Source organism: Aythya marila, assembly GCF_965140915.1.
Source record: "Aythya marila genome assembly, chromosome: 1".
In the NCBI taxonomy this organism is placed as follows: Eukaryota; Metazoa; Chordata; class Aves; order Anseriformes; family Anatidae; genus Aythya; species Aythya marila.
In genome coordinates this window covers 124,718,961-124,740,235 of record NC_139042.1, presented here as the reverse complement: position 1 = coordinate 124,740,235, position 21,275 = coordinate 124,718,961, and the positions used below count along the sequence as shown (strand labels likewise).

Here is a 21,275-nt window from a genome sequence, read left to right as displayed (position 1 = left end):
TACCTATTCAGCTCAAAAGTCTGAAGTTTCTTGCTTTCCCTGAAGAAGCTACCAGTTCCCATCACAAAAAGTTAAAATAAATAAATAAATAAATAAAAATAAATGAAGCACTCTTCAGCAAACCAGAAATTGTTTAAATTAAACAATTTGTTAGTACTATAATTTCTAGACTTCTTATGTCAGAAGACTTCCAAGAAGGAGTGGGAGAGGCTATAGGACGGCATCTTTAGGAGCAAACAAACTCTCAGCAGCTGCTAGGATGCAGATAAAGTCATCGCCAAAGGTCTCCGGTAATCATTTTTCCGCCCTTTTCTGTAGAAGGGAAGGATGGCATCTGCCTGGCCGGGATTTAACAGCCCCCAAAAGCCCTCTGAATGTTTCCCAGGTCGGTGCCCGCACCCGAGCTACAGCAATTCAGCAGCAGAGGGCAGCAGGCTCCGGGATAAGAGAGCCTCGTCCCGTCCAGGCTGTGTGCATTCCGACTTTTCTCTTCCCACCCTCTGCCTCTTCCCACATCTGTCGGGGCGAAGGGCTTGCAGCCGCTCGGAGCTCCGGCCCGGACAGCAGGCAGGACGGGAGAGCTGTGAGCACCCCGGAGGAGCGCATGGAGATGTGAGTGTGGCCAGCTGGGGAAGGGGGACACACGGTGACATCTTTCCGGGAGGGAGCTGGATGATCAGACTGTTCCAGGAAGGAGGTCAGAAAGGCTAAACACATGCTCACTAGCTCTCCATTAAAACTTTGCTAGCACGTACAGTTTAGGATCTTCTTGGCCAGTCTTTTCATGAGGTCTGAGCAATGAGCATGTTTTGGAGGAGCACATAGTCCTGCTCCCCAGAGAGGGAGAGGGAAGGTCTGCGGGCTGAGAAAAAAAGATGAAAGCCAATTTTTGAAGAAGGGGGGCTCAGGCATGACCGGGTAGTATTGCTCCTTAGCAAACTGAGCTTGAGACCTTCAGACCCTGACCAAGTTAACTGGGCAAAGACCCTAAGCTATCTATTAGTAATCAGAAATGACCCACTGGCCCAGAGCCAAGGGGAACCACACTTTTGCTGGTTCCAAGAAACTGAGCCCCATGACTGGTGGCAAGAAACAGCAATTGCTCAAGGAAATCAGCTACGTTTCTTCAAACTGCTTCTTGGGCTGATGAATCTCTTTGGCTTAGATCGCAGAGCCTTACTGGAATTACGTGCTGTTGTCTTCATTTCAGTGATCCTGAGCGATCCAAGCCAAAATCTGGACCTGCAGCTAGGCCTCCCGTGTTTTTGCATTCTGCTAGGCAGTGTGCAAGTCACTTGCAAAGTCTCCCCTGATTTCAGATGACTGAGTTTTGTGCTATGTCATGATGTAGTTGCCATGTTTACAGGCACAGTCCTTTTCTCCTGTGGGCCATCCTCTTTTTTGGAGTGACCAGTTCCAGTCCAGTGCCAAGAAAACTTTTTGGGGAAATCCGATCCCCAAATTATCCCAAGCCATACCCCAACAATAACATCAGCAGCTGGGATATCATCGTCCCAAAAGGCTATGTGGTGAAGCTGACCTTCAGATACTTTGACCTGGAGCCATCTGAGTCCTGCTTCTATGACTATGTTAAGGTATGTGGGTAGATCCCTGGGCCAGTGGGGAGATAGAAGTGGGAGTCTAGTGACACCTGCATGAAACCACTGCTCATCTGCTCATTCACAAAGCCTCCTCTCATGCTTCCCACAGAAGGAGGGAGCTAAAGGTGGTAACCGGGGAAGGAGGCAGTTGTGGCTGGGTAATATCGATGCATAGAGAAGATTCTTCTGAGGCTACAGAGATTTCCCCTTAACTCTGACAGATCAAAGCAGACAAGAAGAACTTGGGCCGATACTGTGGACAGCTTGGGTCAACCACAGGCAATCACCCGGGAAGAAAGAAGTTTATATCTCAGGGAAACAGAATGCATGTGGAGTTTCACTCTGATTTCTCCAATGAAGACAATGGCACAGTCATTCGCTACAGAGGCTTCCTTGCCTATTACCAAGCTGTGGGTGAGTAGGAGATACCTTATCATGCCTATGTGGGTCCTACTAATTTCCCTCCCTGACAGGCAAATCAAGAGAAGCCTTGAGCAAGGATATGGATCTCTGTGTCCTTTCAGTGTCCAGCAGATAGCTTTGACACTTCACCCCCCTTATCCCAGCATCTCTTATCTTTTCAGATCTGGATGAATGTGACCCTAACAATGCTGCTGAGGACAGTGAGGGGCCTCGGTGTCAGCACATTTGCCACAACTACGTGGGCGGCTACTTCTGTTCTTGCCGGCCTGGCTACCAGCTCCAAAGTGACCACCACTCTTGCAAAGGTAAACTGAAAGCTTGAAAGATCAGATGGACTAAGGAGGGTTCCAGGGCAGGACCCCTACAGCCAGGAAGGGTGGGGATGCAATTAACAGGGCAGCAGGTGGTACAGCCCCACATTGTTAAATCTGTTTTCTTCCCCTACCCCAGTGGAGTGCAGCAGTGAGTTGTACACAGAGCCATCTGGGTACCTGAGCAGCCCTGAGTATCCCCAGCCCTATCCTGAAGACCTCCGATGTAACTACAGCATCCGCCTGGAAAAAGGCCTGTCTATCATCCTGAAGTTCCTGAAACCCTTTGAGATTGATGACCACCAGCAAGTTCATTGTCCTTACGATCAGCTCAAGGTACTGGTCATTAGCAAACCCACCTTCCAGCCCTGCTGCCAGGCCTGGGCAGGAACTGTGAGACCACCACTACTGGCACAAGAAATTTAGGATCAATACAAGAAGAATGCCCCAGAATGAGAAACTAATCTGTTCCCTTGTCCCTCCCTCAGCTCACTTAATTGCCATTGTCCTGAGATCAAGAGGCCCTAGGTCACAGGCTCCTGGGAGCCAAAAATATCACCCTTCTTCCAGTTTTATCTTCCTTTGCTTTAGTCTCAGGATTCAAAGGGCTCTGATTGCCATGACAGAGGAGAAGCAGAGCTTGTGGTAGGTCAGTCCTTTGTTCTGATCTGACAGTGCAGACATCAACAAAGATGAGTCAGACAGACAGCCCTGTCCACCACCACGGGCACTTTGGCAAACTTAGTCTGGATTGAGAGAGGGGAACCAGAGCAAAGCTGTGTATTTTTCTGTCCCCGTGATACATGTCTTCATCACCAGATCCAAGCACAAGGGAGAGAGATCGGTGAATTCTGTGGCAAGGAGTCGCCCGGCAGCATTGAAACCAAAAGCAATGAGGTGGACATACTCTTCCTCACCGACGAGTCAGGGTTCAGCCGTGGCTGGAAGATCCACTACACCTCAGAGAGTAAGATGTTCTTCTCCAGAGACTACTACAGCCTATGTACAGCATTTGTTAACACCCACTCACCTCACCCCATTTTCTAACAGAAATACGGTGCCCGCAGCCTGTCCCACTGGATCAGTTTACTGTCATCAGAGACCTGCAGCCTGTGTATCGATATCAGGACTATTTCATCGTCACCTGCAAGACTGGCTATAACCTGATGAAGGTAAGACCCCTTCTCCACTCCCTTCAGCCATTTCCTGGCATCTCTTCAGTCTGAGCAAGTCCTTAACTTCCAGTAAAATTTTCTTTGGAGATTTCACTCCCGGCAATCTTTCGGTTTCTGTTTCCCCTTGCCTATTCAGGCTTTTTTTTTTTTTTTTTTTTTTTTCCCAGTGTTTTCTCTTTTCCTAGCCCCCTTCTTTGTGCATTTACTTTCCCACAAAGAGGCAAGCCCTGGTAGATGAAAGAACAAAGATCCCAAGAAATATTTGTAAGCAAGAGTCTCTCTTTGGAAGGATATGAAATCAGACTGGAAGCAGAAAATGCTACCTGCCTCCCTACTCGTCCCAATGCCAGGACTGGGTAGCACCCCAGACCTGTCACGTTTTTAGGGTTGCTGGCTGCTTATACCTTGGTTTACTATGAATAATTTGTAGCCTGTGGCAAACACAGGATGGAGGAAAGGCAGCAAAGGGAGAGGCCAGCAACTGGAACAGTTTGCTGCAGGGAAACTCTTGGACAGCAATGGGAAGATGGACAGATAGGATAATATATCTACGTGGAGAAGGGAATATAAGGCTCTGCACAGCCAGCAATATTTTGTTTGTTTGTTTCTCTTCCATGCAGGGCAGCCAGAAACTGCTGTCCTTCACTGCTGTCTGCCAGGCTGATGGAACATGGCATCAATCCATGCCCCGCTGCGAAAGTGAGTGAGCTGGGAACTGGGGTGGTCCCCCTTGCTGTGCATTGTTCTCCCAAGTACATGGGGGTGTTCAGCCTCAGAGACACAATTTGTCTTCAGACAGAGACTCATTCTGATTGGAAGGATCTGTGAAGGTTATCTAGTCCACTATTAACTTTTGTTACACCTCCTGCTTGCAAAAACTTGAGTTTTCCCTCCCTTTCAAAAATGCATAACATAACACACACACAAAAAAAAGTCAACGCATAACATTTAAAAGCAAAAGATCCCAGTTTGGGATCCATTTTGGAAAAGCCACTCACTGCCCCCTGTACTAACTGGTCCTTTCCATCCTTCATATCATGGCCACAATCCAAGTCAAGCCTAAACCTGCAGGTATTAAGTCTGTCTTTGTTTCATCTTTTTTTTTTTTTTTTTTTTTTTTTTGTAGTTGTGAAATGTGACAATCCTGCAGAATTGACCAATGGGGTATTCAACTATGTTAACAAACCTGCAAACAACAACTACCAGTCAGTGATCGAGTACCAGTGCAATGAGCCATATTACCACATTGTCACCAGAGGAGGAGGTGGTGAGTCCCAATCCCACACAGATAATGAAATATGTTAATGAAAAGCCTGCTCAGATATCCAGTTAGAATTGTCCTAATCTCTGCTCCCCAGGCTTAGGGCTCTTGCTTTCCTCCTGAAAAGACTCTCCCAACCTTTCCTTGGCTCTGCAGCATAGGTTCTGAGGCTTGCTGTCTCAGCCCATTCCTACCCTGCTTCATTCCTAGAGACCTTTACATCTCTCCTCCAGGCTCTTGTTAACTTTTGTGGAAGGTCCTAGTCATGATTCTCATATTAGCCATCTATAGTCATGATTTATTTTTCTCTGGTGGATTTCATTCTTTCACTGAAGCTTGAGGTAATCAATAATATGCTGAAACTTGATCACAGAAGTCCAAATTGCTACAGATACAAATAAATAAACTCAAACTCCACTCCACTGTAATGCTGTTTACTCTCTCTGGAAAATTGTCCAACAGTAGAGACATCTAGGGACTTAATAACATACATGCAGAAAAATCTATTTTTATGTAGAATGTCAGGAAAGTTAAGGCAATATTCAAAACCATTCACTTACCTTCTTTTTGCACCTGAGACATGATTTGATGACACAAGAGCTTAGGTTACAGGAAAAGTATAAAAAGTTCATGATTTCCTCACCCTGACTGCTCATGTAGCCTCCACACACACACACACAAAAGAAGTAAATTTTTAACCTGATTCAGTTCCTGGATATGGTTGCCAGCACAGACTCACAAACAGTTGTGCAGCATGCCTCAGGGAGCTGCACACTGGCATTGGGGTCAGGATCAAGCAGCTGAGGGGTGCTTTAATTTGGTACTAATGTTTAATTTGATTAGTTTTGCACCCGAGTTTAACTCCTTACTATAGAGTCAGAGCTCAATCTGAACAGGAGCAAGTAAATATCAGCACTAGCACGTGTAAAATTCTGATAAAAAGTGATTGTGGTTTAGTCAATTTTCAAAGAGAGCAGCAAAGAGTTTCTTGGAAACATTTAATACAGTAAACATTGTATAAATGGCATATAAATTATTTTTAGTCACTGACACAAACTTTCTAAGAAAAGCAATAATTTTGGAGGTTGTGGAATTTGCTTTGAGAGATGACCTGCAAGTTAGCTGACCTGCAATACTGCCTCAGAAGAAGCTACTGATTGTGTACCCTAACAGATTAATATTTTTCCTGGTTCTGGAACAAAACACTCTATCCTATTCTTGCAAACAGCAGCAACCAGAGACTTGAATCTGAAATCCACGTCTCTACTTCTCTCCCTTCTTTGGGCTAGATAAGGTCAAACAGTGCTCTGTAAGCACATGAAGTTCACTCAGCTGGCTTTTTAGGCATTACGTCTCTAGAAGCGGTGCCTGAACTTTCCTGTTCTTCACTTGGAAATGAAGTGCTTTGAGATACACAGGCTCTTCCATATGGACACGTTTCAGACTACACCACAGGCAGCTTTTCCTGGGAAAGGGTGCCTCTGGGATCTTAGGGCTGAGTGGGACACCTTGAAGAGAGGAACCCCTTCATTCTTCCCACCCTGTGGTGACAGGGCTGGGCCTCATTCACTCCTGTCTCATCCTACAGGCAGGTTCACCTGCTCTCCTGAGGGAACCTGGGTGGATCAAGCCGGCCAGGGGAGGATTCCTGCCTGCTTGCCAGGTTAGTAAAAAACTATGATTTTTGACTGGTTTTTACTAATCCATACTTATCATCAATACCAAGCAGGGACAACATGCAGGAAGGAGAGTGAGGATAATGTTGTCAGTGAGGAAGGACAGGGAAATTCATCCAGGGAGGCAAAAGTAAGGTGATGTGGAACAGTGGTGGTATAGGAAGGAGAGAGACAAGCCAGGACAACGAAGGATGTCATGATCTCCTTGTCTCTCTCTACAGTGTGTGGGAAGCCAAACCATCCTGTTGCTGAAATCCAACGGATCTTGGGCGGCAAGCAAGCAAAGAGAGGCAGTTTCCCTTGGCAGGCTCTGACTGGCATCCATGGACGTGGAGGTGGAGCACTCCTGGGCGATCGCTGGATCTTGACTGCTGCCCACACCATCTTGCCCAAAGCGTCAGGAGGAAACGACATAAGCCTAGACCAGCTAGCAGAGGAGGCTAATGTTTTCCTCGGCCACACGGACGTAGATGAGCTCCACAAGATGGGTAACCACCCTGTGCGCAGGATCTTTATCCATCCAGATTACAACCCTAAAGATGAGCACAACTTCAACGGAGACATAGCACTGCTAGAGCTGAAGCACCCAGTAACCCTGGGCCCTGACGTACTGCCCATCTGTCTCCCAGATACTACCAACACCACTTTCTACATGGATGGGCATATGGGCTATGTGAGCGGCTTTGGTGTGGAGAAAAACTTTCTTTCAAATCACTTGAAGTACGTGAACCTACCAGCTGTTTCCCGGGAGAAGTGCCAGAGCTGGCTGGATAGTAAGAGTGGACGGATGCCTATGGTTTTCTCTGAGAATATGTTCTGTGCTGGCTTCCTCACAGTCAAGCGGGATACCTGCCAGGGGGACAGTGGGAGTGTCTTCACAGTGCTAGACTCAGGAAGTGGACGCTGGGTGGCTACGGGGGTCGTTTCTTGGGGTATTGGCTGTGCCCAAGGGTATGGCTTCTACACCAAGATCCTCAACTATGTGGACTGGATCAAAGGGATAATAAGGGATGATACAATCTAAATATTCCTGTGTAGCTGAAGAATCACTGATACCGTATAGATTTCCAGACACAGCAAATCATATCCAAAGCTTTCAATGATGTCCTAAAGGCTTTTCAAACACAGAGACCATGTAACCTTCATCATGAGCACTTCTGAAAGCCAACATATTGTTTGGCAAATTCTTGGTAACACTGTTACCAAAGGGTGTGTCCCATTAGCAGTTTGTGGGTGTTCCAGTTCTTCCAAAAGCAATCTTATTGTTGGATGAAGCTTTAATATCAGAAATCTCATGACAGCAAACATGCTATTGTGTGAAGTGCTGGCAATATCATCAGACTACTGCAGTCTACATCTGTAGTCCCCATTGTGTGGGAAGTTTGTAGTGCAGCAAACCTTCTTGAAGGCTGTGGTGCTTTGTGCTGAGTACAGTGTGTATATGCCCATTGGCAACAGTAAGATTCTATGAATATTAAAATAATTGCTGGAGAAACCAGGTGTGTTATGCTTTTCTGTCTTTGGTTTTTACAGCTACTAAATATTCCCCATAACTGAGAGCAACTTATGGACTTTATCTATATAGGGATTGCTCTATCTACCGCTATCGTGTTTCCAGCTGTGCAAAGGCAAGTGGCAGTTACTCATCTCTCACAAAGCTACTATTATCTTACCCGGTCTGAAACGCTAAATGGCCCCAAGGGAGGAAAAAGTCATCTGTGTAATGCCACATTCAAAAGGCAAGGAATACAACAATCAGTCTTGTGGAGAAAAGATCCAAGGAACATTTCCTGATCAGAATTTGCCAATGGGTTTTTTATGCTATATGGAATAAAGCTCTGACTGCAGGACAGTAGCTCTAAACCGACTGACTCAGAGGGATGTGTCTACTGTTGTGGGTATTCTCTGCAGTTGTGTCTTAACTAGTTTTGCTACTGCAGAATGCCCTACCTTTTTATTCTGACAGAGGAACCCTGTGAGGTCATAGTTGCCTTCTCACTCTGTTTTCTGTGAGATCCACCTCCAGATCTTCTCCAGCGTCAGGATGTCTCATTTGATTTTAAGATAATATACTGTGGGGAGTGATCTATGATATTCACACCTTATATAAATTCACCTGTGATCTCCAGGAGTCCGTACTCTGTTGATTTTGCGATTTGTATGGGCAAAAGGGAGCAAGAGCATGTAAACATAAGGTGTCCAGTTGCACAGGAGCAAAGGATAAACCACAGTCATTGGGGTAAGAAGGGAGACTGAGGCATATACAGTTGTGGGTATTCCATATTCCAGGAACAGAATTTATGGGATGCTCTGTGAGTTCAAGTGACAAAACCATCAATATATTCAACTCTTCAGTCCATGTAAAAATTGGGAAAAAATATGAGAAGACATCTTAAGAATCTCCTGCTTTGCAATAGGCTAAGAAAATTTGGGATCTGAGGCATGGAAAATATACAATTTCCCCAAGTCTCTATAGAAACTGTGACTCTCATAGGAATAGCAATCCCAGCTAAATAGGTTTCTTTCCTGTTTCCTGCTCCTGGATCATTCAACCACACTTCTTTTTGTCTTCTCCTCTGCTCTCCTGAATTGATTTCAGCACTTTGTCTTCTTGTCCTTTTCCAAAAAGATTGGAGTTAATCAGTGGGCTAGGGAGTAATCATGCAGTGTTGCTTGCCTGAGTGGTTTTGTAGTCATAGAAGCTAAGAAAATGTCATACCTTAGACTGAAGGTCATTTTTTCAGAGCTTCTACTGGATTAAATTTTCCAGTATTGTACATTATTGGGCTATTTCTTAGGCTATTATTAGGTGCAGAACCTTTCCCTAACCCCCAGTCTGACCCTCCCCTGTCCCAGCTCCGTGCCGTCCCCTCGGGTCCTGTCGCTGTCCCCAGAGAGCAGAGCTCAGCGCCTGCCCCTCCACTTCCCTCGTGAGGGAGCTGCAGGCCGCCATGAGGCCTCCCCTCAGCCTGCTCTGCTCAGGGCTGAGCAAACCCGGGGACCTCAGCCACTATTCATATGTCTTCCCCTCTAGACTCTTCACCATCTTTGTTGCCCTCCTTTGGGCACTCTCTAATAGTTTTATGTCTTTCTTATGTTGTGGTGCCCCAAACTGCATACAGTACTTGAGGTGAGGCCGCACCAGTGCAGAGCAGAATGGAACAATCACTTGTCTCAATCAGCTAGCAACAACAATGTGCTTGATGAACCCCAGGATAATCTTGATCTTTTTGGCTGCCAGAGGACACTGTTGATTCGTGTTCAACTTGCGATCAACCAGAATCCCCAACATGGGCTAAGACTACAGCCTGAATTGTCCAGGATGGACAATTCCCTTTTGTGCTCCAAAAGATGAAAGCTGAGATGAGCCCACCTACCTAACATTTTGCTTGTTACATGTATTAAGAAATTTAAGGTGTCTGAGTTGAATGCAAGATTCTATATTAAGTATCCCAAGAGTTGCACACATCCTCCTCACTATTTCCTAGACTCATAAAAATTTAGGCTGGAAGAGGAGGTCTCCAATCCAATCCTGTGCTGACAGTAAGAACAACTTCAGAGCTTCAGGGCCTTGCCTGGGCAAGTTCTGAAGATATCCAGGGACAGAGATTCCCCAGTCTTTTGTAGCACTTGTTCCAGTTGAATGAACTTTGAATATCTTATGCTTAGCTTGATTCAGAAACCTGAAGCCCTTGATGCTGGTAATGGTTGGTTAATGAGCTGCAACCAGCTCAGAAAAACTTCTTAAAGACTCAGGTAGAGGAGTAAGGTAGCAGAAGTTACAGCTTGCCAAAAGCTGTCAACATGTTGGTTCAACATGTGACTGGACTCTTAATTAAGTGAGTTTCAATGAGAAATAGGTCTAGACTGAGAATAAGACAATACACACATGGGAAGCAAATTTGGACATTCTTTAATGCTGTTAGATATTCTGAACAATACAGGAAATAAAGGAATCAGAAACCAGGCTTTGAACCTATCCTGGAAACCAACAATTATTCTCTCTCGTCTTCATCGTAATCTCCCTGTCAGGTAGGGCATGAGTAGTTCTTCTCCAAGCGGGAAAAAATGGGATAGAAGAAATGAGAGGAAGCAGAAGAAGGAGGCTCCTTATGCAGAATAGCATCTTCATGTTATGTTATTATGAGTGGAAGAAGTAAGAGAAATTCCTTTCCCAGTCACGATGACAGTGGGGAAAACCAATACATATTCCTGACTCCCCACTCAGCACAGACACAATGAGTTGTCCTGTTATACACAAAATTGAACAGGATTGTAGCCAGCCTTCCTACCAGAACAGGTGACGATCACATTTAGGAAGCGTGACTGCGCTAAAGGGAGAAAGAGCTAATCCTGTAAAGCTTCTGTATTCTCATGCTTACTCATGGTCTCTGTAATCCAGTCCAGGTAACGTACTACCTTGGTGTAAAGACCAAAGGTGCCACATCTTGGTCCCCAGGAGATCAGCCCAGCCACATAGTACCGGCTATTATCCAGAGGATCTTGGATGGAGTAGGCTCCACCACTATCCCCCTTACAGCTGTCCTTGTCACCACCAGCACAGATCATGTTGTCAGTGAATCGGTAAGCACTGGAATCAGCAGGGCCCTCTGGCTTCACAGAACGGCACTTGTCCATGTCCACCACAGGAATCTGAGCCTTCCAAAGATAAATAGGTAGTCTTCCTCTCTCTCTCTGTCCCCAGCCAGCTATATAGCCTAGAGTCCCTTTTTGTAGCTCATATTCAGGTGATTTACCAGGAAGACAGAGGGGCGAGATGTTTGGGCCCATCTTCACGGGATCCTTCAGCTTCAGTAGTGCAATATCATTATCAAAATCGGTCCTGTAGGTGTCTTTGGACAGCTTCTTCCAGCCCGGATGGATGAACGAAGCCTCTGCAACCAGCTGCTGGGCATCCCGGTACAAAGATTCTCTACCGACATTGATTACACCAATAAACATGTCAGGCTTGTCAAATCCCTCCAGCACATGAGCTGCAGTCATCACCCATCTTTCAGAAATAAGCACACCAGCTCCTCTTGGGTGATCAAAATACACCTGCCAGGGAAAGTTGCCCTTTTCTGCACGAGTGCCTCCAAAAATCTTTGCTGTCTCTCGGACGGGATTACTGGGCACCCCACAGACTAGAAGGAAAAGGAAAAGAGAGGAACCAGACGAGAAAATTAGCAGTTACAAATAGGTTTTCTTTGGCACTACTAAAAAGCCCAGTCTCCTCCTTCCTCTGTCTTCTAAATTATTCTGATGCTGTGTAGTCTTTGTTTATATTCTGTCATAGAATTTGCAACAAACATTTACAGAGAAATTCAAGAAAATACAAGCAAAAATCCTATGAACATTCAATTGAGGCTGAAAATGGTTGTTCTCAAATTCTTGGTCTGGAAAGTCAAATATTCACACCGTTGTCAAACAGCAAGGGTTGGGTATGCCAAAGCTCACAATTTCATTGCACTCTACTTAGCATTTTTATTTTGCTGAGTTACATTCCATAGGTATAGGTAAATAATTTTAAAATATTAGAAAAAAATATTTGTTTAAGTTCTCAGAGCTATGACACTACTATTTAAAATGATTTTTTGGGGAGGGAGGGGGAACTACAGATAGTCTCAGTTTAAGTGCTCAAATTTGTTATTGAAGTTTTACCATTTTCTCTCTATATTCTTTTAGTGTGTCAAATCTTAAGCAAGGGTTCAAAGGAGATCCTATCTGTGAGTCTTGTTGGTGCAGAGGTGATCTGTGCTTTTTGAGTAAAATGTTCTATAAGGTCTTGCAGAAGGTGAGCATAAGGGCAAGAATAAGGCTGATTATTCTTACATAGCTAGGAAACTGATTGCTTTACACATCTGCTGATTTACATTGAACTCTGTGTCATATTAACAGAGATCAAAGAATTATAGCTGGTAGGTAGCTTCCAACTTAAATGAAGAAGAAGAAGGGACCTCTCAATGTCTCTAGTTTAACCCCCTGCTCATCCCTAACTGCCCTTCCCCCACCATCCTATCTGTAAACCAGGTTGCTCAGGGGGTTTGCCAAAGTGGCTTGTGAGTATCTCCAACGATGGTTATTACCAAGCCACTCTGGCCAACAGTTCTTGTGCTTTGGGGGAACATTTTACCTTAAATATGGTCAAAATTTACTTCATTGCAACTTGTGCTCATTGCCACTTATATCACCGTGTCCTTCTAAAAAAAGTCTGTCTTCACACCCTTTGTAACCCCCTTTTAGGTTGCAAACTCCCTGAGTTTCATTTTTCAATTTGTCTTTTGCACTATGCGCTGTCATAGTCCAAGTCACATTCAGCTGAGTCTTGTACTTTAAAATGCCCATGAGGTTTTGGGGGTTTGGAGTAGCAAAAACGCATCACATACAAATAGCAGTAGGGATGCCGCCTCCTCTAAGAGTGGTTGATAAACTGATAAACAGTGTCCAGAATATATAAGATTTTAAATCCTCTTTATGAGCTGGAAGTTAAGCCCCAGCTATAACTACCAGCAGTCAGGAGCAGTAGTACCCATGCACTTTCCTCCTCAATTTCCCTCATATGTACAAAGAGAGGGTGAGAAAGTACTGGACAGGGATATTGCTTAAGTATTCAGACCCACTGAGTGCTACTAAATACTGAAGGACATGTGCTCTTTTAAGCATTTAGGCCTCAAGTGAAAGCATTGTAAGTCTTTTCCTTGTAGTGCTGCATCATTAGTGCTCAATGGACAGCTGAACCCAGGGAGGGTTTGAAGAGAAGCTACAGCTCTCAGTGTAGCTTAGGAATGACTGAAGAAAGAAAGGTCTGACATTGTTGGACATCTCTTTTGACCCCTAAACCTTTTTGATACCTTCAAAACTGTCAGAGATCTAAAGCACCGAACAACTTGAGAATGTGCACACTTGAAGGAGGGAAAACAGGTGCAGGAACAAAAAATTAATGAAGTAGTAGTCTTCACATACTACATGCATATATGCACAGATTTTGATAGTACCTGCAACACATTTTGGTAGCTCGGTTCCCATTTCTTTGTTGATCCATTGTCCACTGGCTGAGCATTCATACACCACTTGGAAAACACAAGAAAAAAGAGTGCAAGAAGTATACAATTGAGATGAAGAGAGGGTAGACAGTGTTACTGTATAAGATGATGTATTAACCTTCTCAACTCCAAAGTAAGCACAGCTTGCTAAACATTGCTGAGATCTCTCTAGAAGTTGACAACCCCACCACGGTGCTTCTGCCCCTGTTTTGGAGAGACCTCCTCTAATATGCTTCTTGAGTCATTTATTTCTCCACCAGAAATGTGTGGCAAAAATCTCCATGGTTCATACACCAGGCAAATGGAGATAGGACTTGCTAGTAGGTCTAAGGTCAACAGCCCATCCATAGGCAATATGACAGTGTATTGAACATAAAGGCAACACAAAACTACTGCCTGCAACCCTGCACCAATAAGAATCTTTGTCTAGTCTTGACCTGATGGGATATAATCCTAGTCCCGTGGCAATGCCAGTACCATTTCTTAGGCCTTTCACCAAATAAATTTGTTTATGTAGCAGACACAATACTTACCTTCCCCTTCATTTTTTAGGGTATAGTAAGGTGCATTACAGTGATACCGGACAGCAGCTTTGTACAGAGGCTCATGAATTTCAGAGACATATTCAACTTGTCCATTCTCAATAGGAAGTGGTTCACCACAGTTCACAGCTGTAGAGAAGAAAAACAAATGATCAAAGACAATTGAAGGGGCACTCCACCCAACAAGCTGTATTATTCTGTAGTATGGGGAACTACTCAGCTCCTCTGGTCCCTGTATGGTCATCCATGCTTACTTCCTTTGTTCTTTCAGCATTCTTACATCCCAGTCCTTCACTGTCCTACTAGTGTGAAGACGTGTCTAGAGCCTAAACACTCCATTTCAGTCTGCTTCCCACAATACAGAGAGAGTTCACTTACGAATACAGCTGAAATGGGAGTTGCTCCATTCACCATTGTCCTGACAGCTGGAGTAAAATGTCCTGATGCTGTCTTGTTTCTAGGGAAAAGAATATGACCTATGTAAGTAACTGGCCATGAAATATACCTGAAATGGGCATGGGCACTTCAGTGAAGGGTTCTCAGAATGCTGCAGTGTCTGGAAGAAGTTTCCACTTTCTACAGGTGTGGCAAAACCTTTGAGTCCCAAAGGTGCTCAGGACACCTGATGGGAAATAGCAGCAGGAAGCTGCTGAGAGGGGCAAAGAGGGTATATGCTTTTGTGTGTAACTTACCACTACAATTTCATAGCCTTCCACACAGGTCACCTTCACACTGTCCTCGAAGGTATACCTGTCCTTCTTTGGGTCAACAACAGAGTTGGAGATGACACTTGGGGGACAGGTTATGGCTGTGAAAAGACAAGAAGAAAACAATGATTCACTGGTTCAAGATTTACTCTCCCTCCAGTTCCCAACTTCTTTCCTACCAGTGATTATTCCCCCTAGTTAACAGGCACCCTCAGTTTAGTTAATAGTTCCTCAGCTCTGACTAGCAAACCCAGCACGTGTGAGCATGTTAACATGATGTTGTACCATGAATCTGATCTGGAGCAAGGTCTCCCTAACTCAGCAGCAGAAGGAATACTTTCACAAGTGTTTACTCACGATCTGCATAGTAGCGAATTTTCCAGCCTTTATGCTGTACTGCCTGGTCTGTCTGGAAGATTATGTCAAGAATGTTGTTCCTAGTCTTGATTTCAGAAGGACCTGGGAATTTGCTGCCACAATAGGGACCAAAACGCTTCTCTCCAGAGACAAGCTGTGAAAATAACAAACAAGAATAAATGAAAAAATACCAAAAGTATTCTCAAGAACTTCAAAAGACAGAGTAGATGAAATTAAAGTTAAGCAGTCAGAGAGTCTTCTGAATATGAGGACATCGAGGGGAGACCCAGAGCATCCTGTCTTCCACCCTACACCTACCGTTAAGCTGTCACGGCAACTCCCTTCTGAGTCAGCTGGTTCCACGTCGAAGTCCTCGCTGCGTATGGTCAACGCCACAAAGTAGCCTGGCCTCAAAGCCACTCGGTAGTCGCACCGTGAGTTCTCTGGGTACTGATTGGGATAGTTTGGGCTAGCAATCTCCCCTGATAACTCAGTGAAGACATTTCCACTGCAGTTCACTAGGATTAAGGGAGGAACACAGTGAGGACTCAGAAAGGAAATGGTTCACCTACGAAGCAGACAAGCTTTCCTTCTTTCACTGCTTCCCCAGTCTACCCAGTCACCTGAATTAACCACACCTCAACACTGCATCTTTCCAAGAAATTGAACATCAGGGCAACTCCTTATCCAGTTAGCTAGGGACCTTAACTTCTAGTGGACTGACCTTGACTTCCTGTCAATCATTTGGAAGACAACTTCTTGGTGTTCTCAATACTAGCAAACAGCTTCAGCATATCATTAATCTTGCTCAGACTTGCATAATTTCTTTTAGTATTCTCTATTTCTCCCTCCACTTTTTGCTGTTGTTGTTGTTTTTGTTTGTTTTTTAACCTTCCATCTGTGATTTAGGCTCTCTTCTCTCTTGTGCAGGTTCTCATTTTATACCCCTTTCAACATATCACGTTTGTGACTTTGCAATTTTTTGATTTGAGGCAAATTTTTGGCCATTTTTGTATCTTCTTTGAACTACCCTGCTTTGTCAGGAATTAAAAGATTCACAGATAGCAGTATGCTAAGAAGGGTTTCCATCACAGACTTTAGAGAAGGTCATTTAATAGTTTCTTGATTCTCTTGATACAATAAATAAATAAATAAATGGAAATGTTAAGAATATGTTAATAGAAATTCACAAAGTCTACCTCCAGTTCAGATTTGCATTGGGATGTACTTTTCTTTAAAATATATCTGTCATGACTGGTTGAAAAGGCTGATAGAGAACGTCTTCCAAGTACAATATCTCACTTGGCCTAAGCTAACTCTTGCTGTTGGCCACCGTTCATGTAGATTTCTCACCTCCACATGTTTTCATATCCTCATAGAGGAAATACTCTGGTGGGCAGGTACAGAAGTAACCTCCAATATAATTATTACAGTAATGACTGCAAGGTTCCTCCACAAAATCTGTGCACTCATCCAAGTCTGCAAGTGTGAAAAGAAAAGATGTCAGCCAATGTTAGTAAAATGGGAGCTAAGGGCAGGGGGAAAATGGGAAAGTGAAATGGGAAAGATTCTGTTTTAACCTTACCTACTGCAACATAGTAGGCTGCAAAACCAGTGAAATGCTCCTCATTGGAAAAGTCTGATTGGAAGGTCATAGTCAGGGTGTTATAAGGGACACGGAATTCCTCCACAATCAAGGAGCCAGGGACACGAGGTTTCTTTCGCCCACAAAGCACGCCTTCAACATGGCCACTAGACAGGATCTGTGAAAGAATGCAGAGAGGTCTTATCTTGTTACTGGAATATATGTAATTACCAGTGCTTGAGTCTTTCAGCTTACAAGCAGCTAACTAAAGGCTTCTAAATTGCATGCATTTGACACAATATCCATGTAGATATCCCAGGACACAGCAATGTCACACAGATAGCAGAAGGGCCCAAGACTACTTTGTAATCCACAGATCTGGCCAAGGTTGGAAGACAGGCAGACAGCATTCAACTGAACAGAGTCCCTAGAGAACAAGTTTTGTGTCATTTGTAAGATGCTTGGGGTGTGTTCCCTATTGCTAACTTCCCAGCTCTGAAATACCTGTCTTCATTTTCCAGATACAAATTAAGTGAGAGTTCTCTGTTAACAGCCTTTCCTCAGGCCCATTTGTATAATAATAATAATAATAACAACAACAACAACAACAACAACAACAACAACAACAACAATGCTTTGTTTCAAAACCCATCACTGGCAGGCTGCAGAGCATCCTAACAGGTACATTGGTTTGTTGCAAAGGACATGTTATTGCATCTCTCAGCAGAGCCCATTCATCCTGCAGTCCCACCTTGGTCTTTCTCCAACGCCTCCTTCTGATGCTGCGCCTGATCTTATTGCCCCTTTTCACACTTAGCTATTGCAGCTGGGATGGTCTTTTTGTGTGGAAATGCTTTATGTTTTGTGCCCTGTAGAACAACATGGAGCAGGCACAGTGGAGCTCTGAGTTTTAGGAAAACTGTGGTGCATAGATTGTGACAACAGGCCACTGCACTTTGTCTGAGTACCCACTATCCATACCCAGATCTCTTGATTGTTTTTAACTTCAGTCATTCCCAATAATTATCCTCTTGCATTAAATTGTCTAAGTCCACTCACTGATTTATTCTGAATAATTTCATGGACAGAAAATCAATGCCCTTTCTACGAAAATTGGCTTTCAAACCTATGGCTCACTGACCTTGCGATATGTGCCTTGCAATAGCGATGTAATCTTCCTAAGGATATAGGAGAAACATGAGGATGGTGGTATAGACGGGACACTAAGTTGGCAGACAGTGCTTGTGTAGTTAGGAAGCAAACTCAAGTCAATTTAGGGATGGCTAGTGCACAGATATGCAGTAATTTTCAGGCTTCTTTGGGCTCACATCAGGAAGGATGCATCTCTTCTTCCAGCCCTGGGCTTTGTACACAGCTTTGCTGATCTATGCTATACCTCACCTTCTTGTCTTTTTCTCACTTGATGAGAATAGGGACAGTACCTTCACAGAGTCGTACTCGCAGTTGTGCGATGGCTCAAGATCCATATGTGTGAAATAAAGGTGAATGCCATATCCTGGAGGGACCTCGATTTCCCAAGATTCCTGCAGATCATTTGGATACACCTGAGGATAATTGGGTGACAAGATCTCACCATACATGGAGGCTGCATCAGCCCAGACAGGGAGACAGAAGAAGATAAGGTACCTGAGAAAAGAGGAAGATGATATTGCAGAAGTCTGTCTGCATATGAACACAGTCCCTAATGAAAAGGCATGTCTTTGGCTGTGTGTAGCATGCAGCACGGCTCCTGGCTTTGGAGTTTTAATGACCAGTGCTGTGACTGTGTGGGGTTTATCCTTCTCCTGTAGCCTTTCAAACAGGACTACATTCTCCATCCTGCTCTCTGCTCCTCTCCAGCTGTAGAAGAACTAGTAATGCTGCAGCAATTGAACAGAAGGATCTTAAATGCTATACCATACTTCACTACCTTGTTCTGGAAGCTGCTTGGGCTACAGATACATTCAGATTTGAGAATCAGTACAATACTACAGGAAAAACACCTAATTCATAAAATGAAATTATTAATAAAACGGAGTTCCCCGTGGAGATTCAGTAACTCACCACATCTGGAAAAAGCTGATCTTCCTTTCCGAAAACTTTCAGGATTTGGACTTTGGAGTTATGGTCTGGGACAAAAAAAAACACAACACAACAGTGTGATTGATTAACGTTGCCTGTGTTTCTGTGTGTCTGCTAGGCAGGTCAAAGGCCCTAACACCCCAGCTTGTGGAGAATTCACCAATGATTTGCCTCAAAAGCAAATTTATATCACCGCTCGCTCTTTCATGCATACAGCAACCCCAAGCTTCAACAAGGGATGCTAGGCTCAGTGCTGACAAAATGGGGCAGGTATCTCCAGCTTGTTAGTCACTGATCCTCACCTTCTCCCCTTATGTTCATCAGCGCTTCCAAAGATCATGTAGGTGTATAGCAAATTGACAGACAGCACCTCCCCCGCCCCCGAAGTACCCAATTCGTTCTCCCCAGCACCCCAAAAATTATACTAAGACCCTGGGCATGGGGGAAGCATGCACTGACCCTTCTAGCTGTCAGCGACACTCAGGAATATTTTCCTTTGCCGTTTCTAATGCTTGCAATATTTACCTTCTCTCCCTAGTTCGTGTCTGCTCTTCTTCTCTCTTGCCTTCTCTTTTCTCGTTTTCTTTTTTTCTTCCTGTTCACACCCTCCAAAAGGATCCAAGCCCGTGGTCTGGGTAAGAGAGCTGTAATCTGCAATAGCGCAGCACCCCCTAGCAGCACGATGTAGCTTCCAGTTTTCTGTGCCAGATGCGATGTGGGGGAAAAAAGCTTGCCGGCTTTCGGCCGAAAGGGGAATTACCAAAACAAGTTGCACAACCTCGTTGGCTCGGGCTACGTGGGGGCGTGCACCGATTTGGTCTGTGTTACGGATTTTCGGGAAATCAGATGACTTTGGGGAAAAAAGGAGTTGAACGGAGTTTTGGTCAGCGTCCCCTCTCTCCCTCTCCCTCCTCCCCTTTGAAAGTCATGAACAAAATTCAAAGGGTGTAGCAAAAGGAAAGACCACATGAGCACAAAAAAAGTTTAATCATCCATCCCAGAGACCACTTTGAGGTAATCCACTCTGGGACTGCAACCTGGTGGTCACAGGGCTGCTGCCATTGTTCCTCATCTTATGCTTGAGACCCATTTAGGGGGAATAAAATAAATAAATACATAAATAAAGACAGTGGCCCTTCAATATTGTGCCTCTCTGAGGCTACCACCAGGAGTTAGGATGCATTGCTTGGCTATTTCTTTATTATGGCCTCACTCATATAAGAACTTTACTAAGAACACCTACCCATCTCTTTATAACGATTTACCAAGTGAACTTGATGTAGAAACAACTGTTCATCAGGTTTAGCCCTGGAGAAAGTTAGATCTACGACCTTTAAGGAAAGGAGATTCACAATTTGTGCCAGGTAGGGCCCTTAAATCAGCCAATGACCACAAACTAAGCCAAGAACAAAATACAAGCACAAGCTAAAAGACCTGTCAGTAATACTCTAAAAACCCCCTCCTCCTCACAAACCAGCTACACTGGGACAGGACTATAAACGGCCGTGTAAAACTCCATTACACATGCTACCCTTTACAGGCTGCACATCCACTCCAGAGCTTGTTTTGGCCAAGAGAAAAAAAAAATCAAGTTTCAACAGGCCATGGGTAAAGTGTTCTAGCAAAGCCCATGTGAAAGGCTCCTTTATATTGTCAAGGGAGAGAAACACCTACAGATGAATCATAACTGACTTCATTGTAGTCAGCGAAAAGGTTTTACTTGAATAACGTGCCTAATCTGTTTTCTTTGTCAAACTGAGAATAGGTAGAGAAAGAAAATAATTTGTCATCTCACCTCTGATGTCTCTTGGGATCATATCATGATGTTTCTAACTGGAGTTTTGAGAACGGGGAAAACAGTAATGAAAGACACACAACAAATATCAGGGAGACATTTTCTCCTCTGAACTGGGCAAAGACACTGCCAGTGACTCTCCGAGTCACAATGTCATTCTAAAATGGCATAGCAGAAGTAAAACAAATGAGTGCTGATATATTTTGCATGTCATTTAACCACAAGGGAATTGTATATGTTCATAAGAACCTGACTCAACTGGTCTGTAGCAGTGGTAAATTGATACGTGTGTGAATATTAATAATTCTTAGAAAGCCAAACGCCTATTAAGAAGAAAAAAGATTGCTAAAGTTAGTTAAATAAAGTGGCAGCTGCACTCTGTATGGGTACATGTCTTTATAATGCCAACTATTTATGCAGAAGAGCAGTGATATTGATGTGTATATTTAAACTGAATAAACATAAAGCATTTGTTTGCGTTTGCCTTGGTCTGTGTTGCTGTAATGATTCATAAGATGAAACAGTTAGGTACTATATTTTACAATTCACTGAAACTATGTCAGAAACTACATTAAATAATAGTTTAAAAGAAGCAAAATCATAAAACTGAGGTCAATAAATGATACTATTAAGATTGCCAATGCACTGTAATTCTGCTCTTTTAAATTCCTAGGTTATGTGACCACATACTACTTTTCCCAAAGCGCTGCTGCTTCC

The 21,275-nt window shown here is 44.0% G+C and overlaps 2 protein-coding genes across 2 annotated transcripts; one reads left to right on the top strand and one right to left on the bottom strand.

The window, feature by feature from the left end:
- The first annotated feature begins 466 nt into the window (after positions 1-466).
- Positions 467-7,957, top strand: C1R (complement C1r). The gene is made up of 11 exons (XM_082751657.1): positions 467-612; positions 1,367-1,595; positions 1,823-2,015; positions 2,186-2,329; positions 2,475-2,671; positions 3,155-3,302; positions 3,386-3,507; positions 4,131-4,209; positions 4,637-4,777; positions 6,360-6,434; positions 6,669-7,957. The coding sequence occupies exons 1-11, from the start codon at positions 605-607 to the stop codon at positions 7,469-7,471; spliced, it is 2,139 nt and encodes a 712-aa protein (XP_082607783.1). The 5' UTR covers positions 467-604; the 3' UTR covers positions 7,472-7,957.
- Positions 7,958-10,344: 2,387 nt separating this feature from the next.
- C1S (complement C1s) lies at positions 10,345-19,454 on the bottom strand. The gene is made up of 12 exons (XM_082758148.1): positions 19,289-19,454; positions 18,746-18,810; positions 18,124-18,328; positions 16,682-16,859; positions 16,450-16,575; positions 15,415-15,614; positions 15,097-15,250; positions 14,725-14,840; positions 14,411-14,489; positions 14,024-14,161; positions 13,443-13,517; positions 10,345-11,591 (listed from the first exon to the last, which is right to left on the bottom strand). The coding sequence occupies exons 2-12, from the start codon at positions 18,748-18,750 to the stop codon at positions 10,795-10,797; spliced, it is 2,073 nt and encodes a 690-aa protein (XP_082614274.1). The 5' UTR covers positions 18,751-18,810; positions 19,289-19,454; the 3' UTR covers positions 10,345-10,794.
- Positions 19,455-21,275: the final 1,821 nt, after the last annotated feature.

What these genes read in the sequence shown, in the direction of transcription:
- C1R (XM_082751657.1), top strand. An exon ending in TGCCTATTACCAAGCTGTGG is followed by an intron (nt 2,016 to 2,185) that starts GTGAGTAGGAGA and finishes TTATCTTTTCAG; the next exon opens with ATCTGGATGAATGTGACCCT. An exon ending in GTCCTTACGATCAGCTCAAG is followed by an intron (nt 2,672 to 3,154) that starts GTACTGGTCATT and finishes CTTCATCACCAG; the next exon opens with ATCCAAGCACAAGGGAGAGA.
- C1S (XM_082758148.1), bottom strand. An exon ending in GTTGCCGTGACAGCTTAACG is followed by an intron (nt 15,251 to 15,414) that starts GTAGGTGTAGGG and finishes TTATTTTCACAG; the next exon opens with CTTGTCTCTGGAGAGAAGCG. An exon ending in CCTAAAAAATGAAGGGGAAG is followed by an intron (nt 13,518 to 14,023) that starts GTAAGTATTGTG and finishes GTGTTTTCCAAG; the next exon opens with TGGTGTATGAATGCTCAGCC.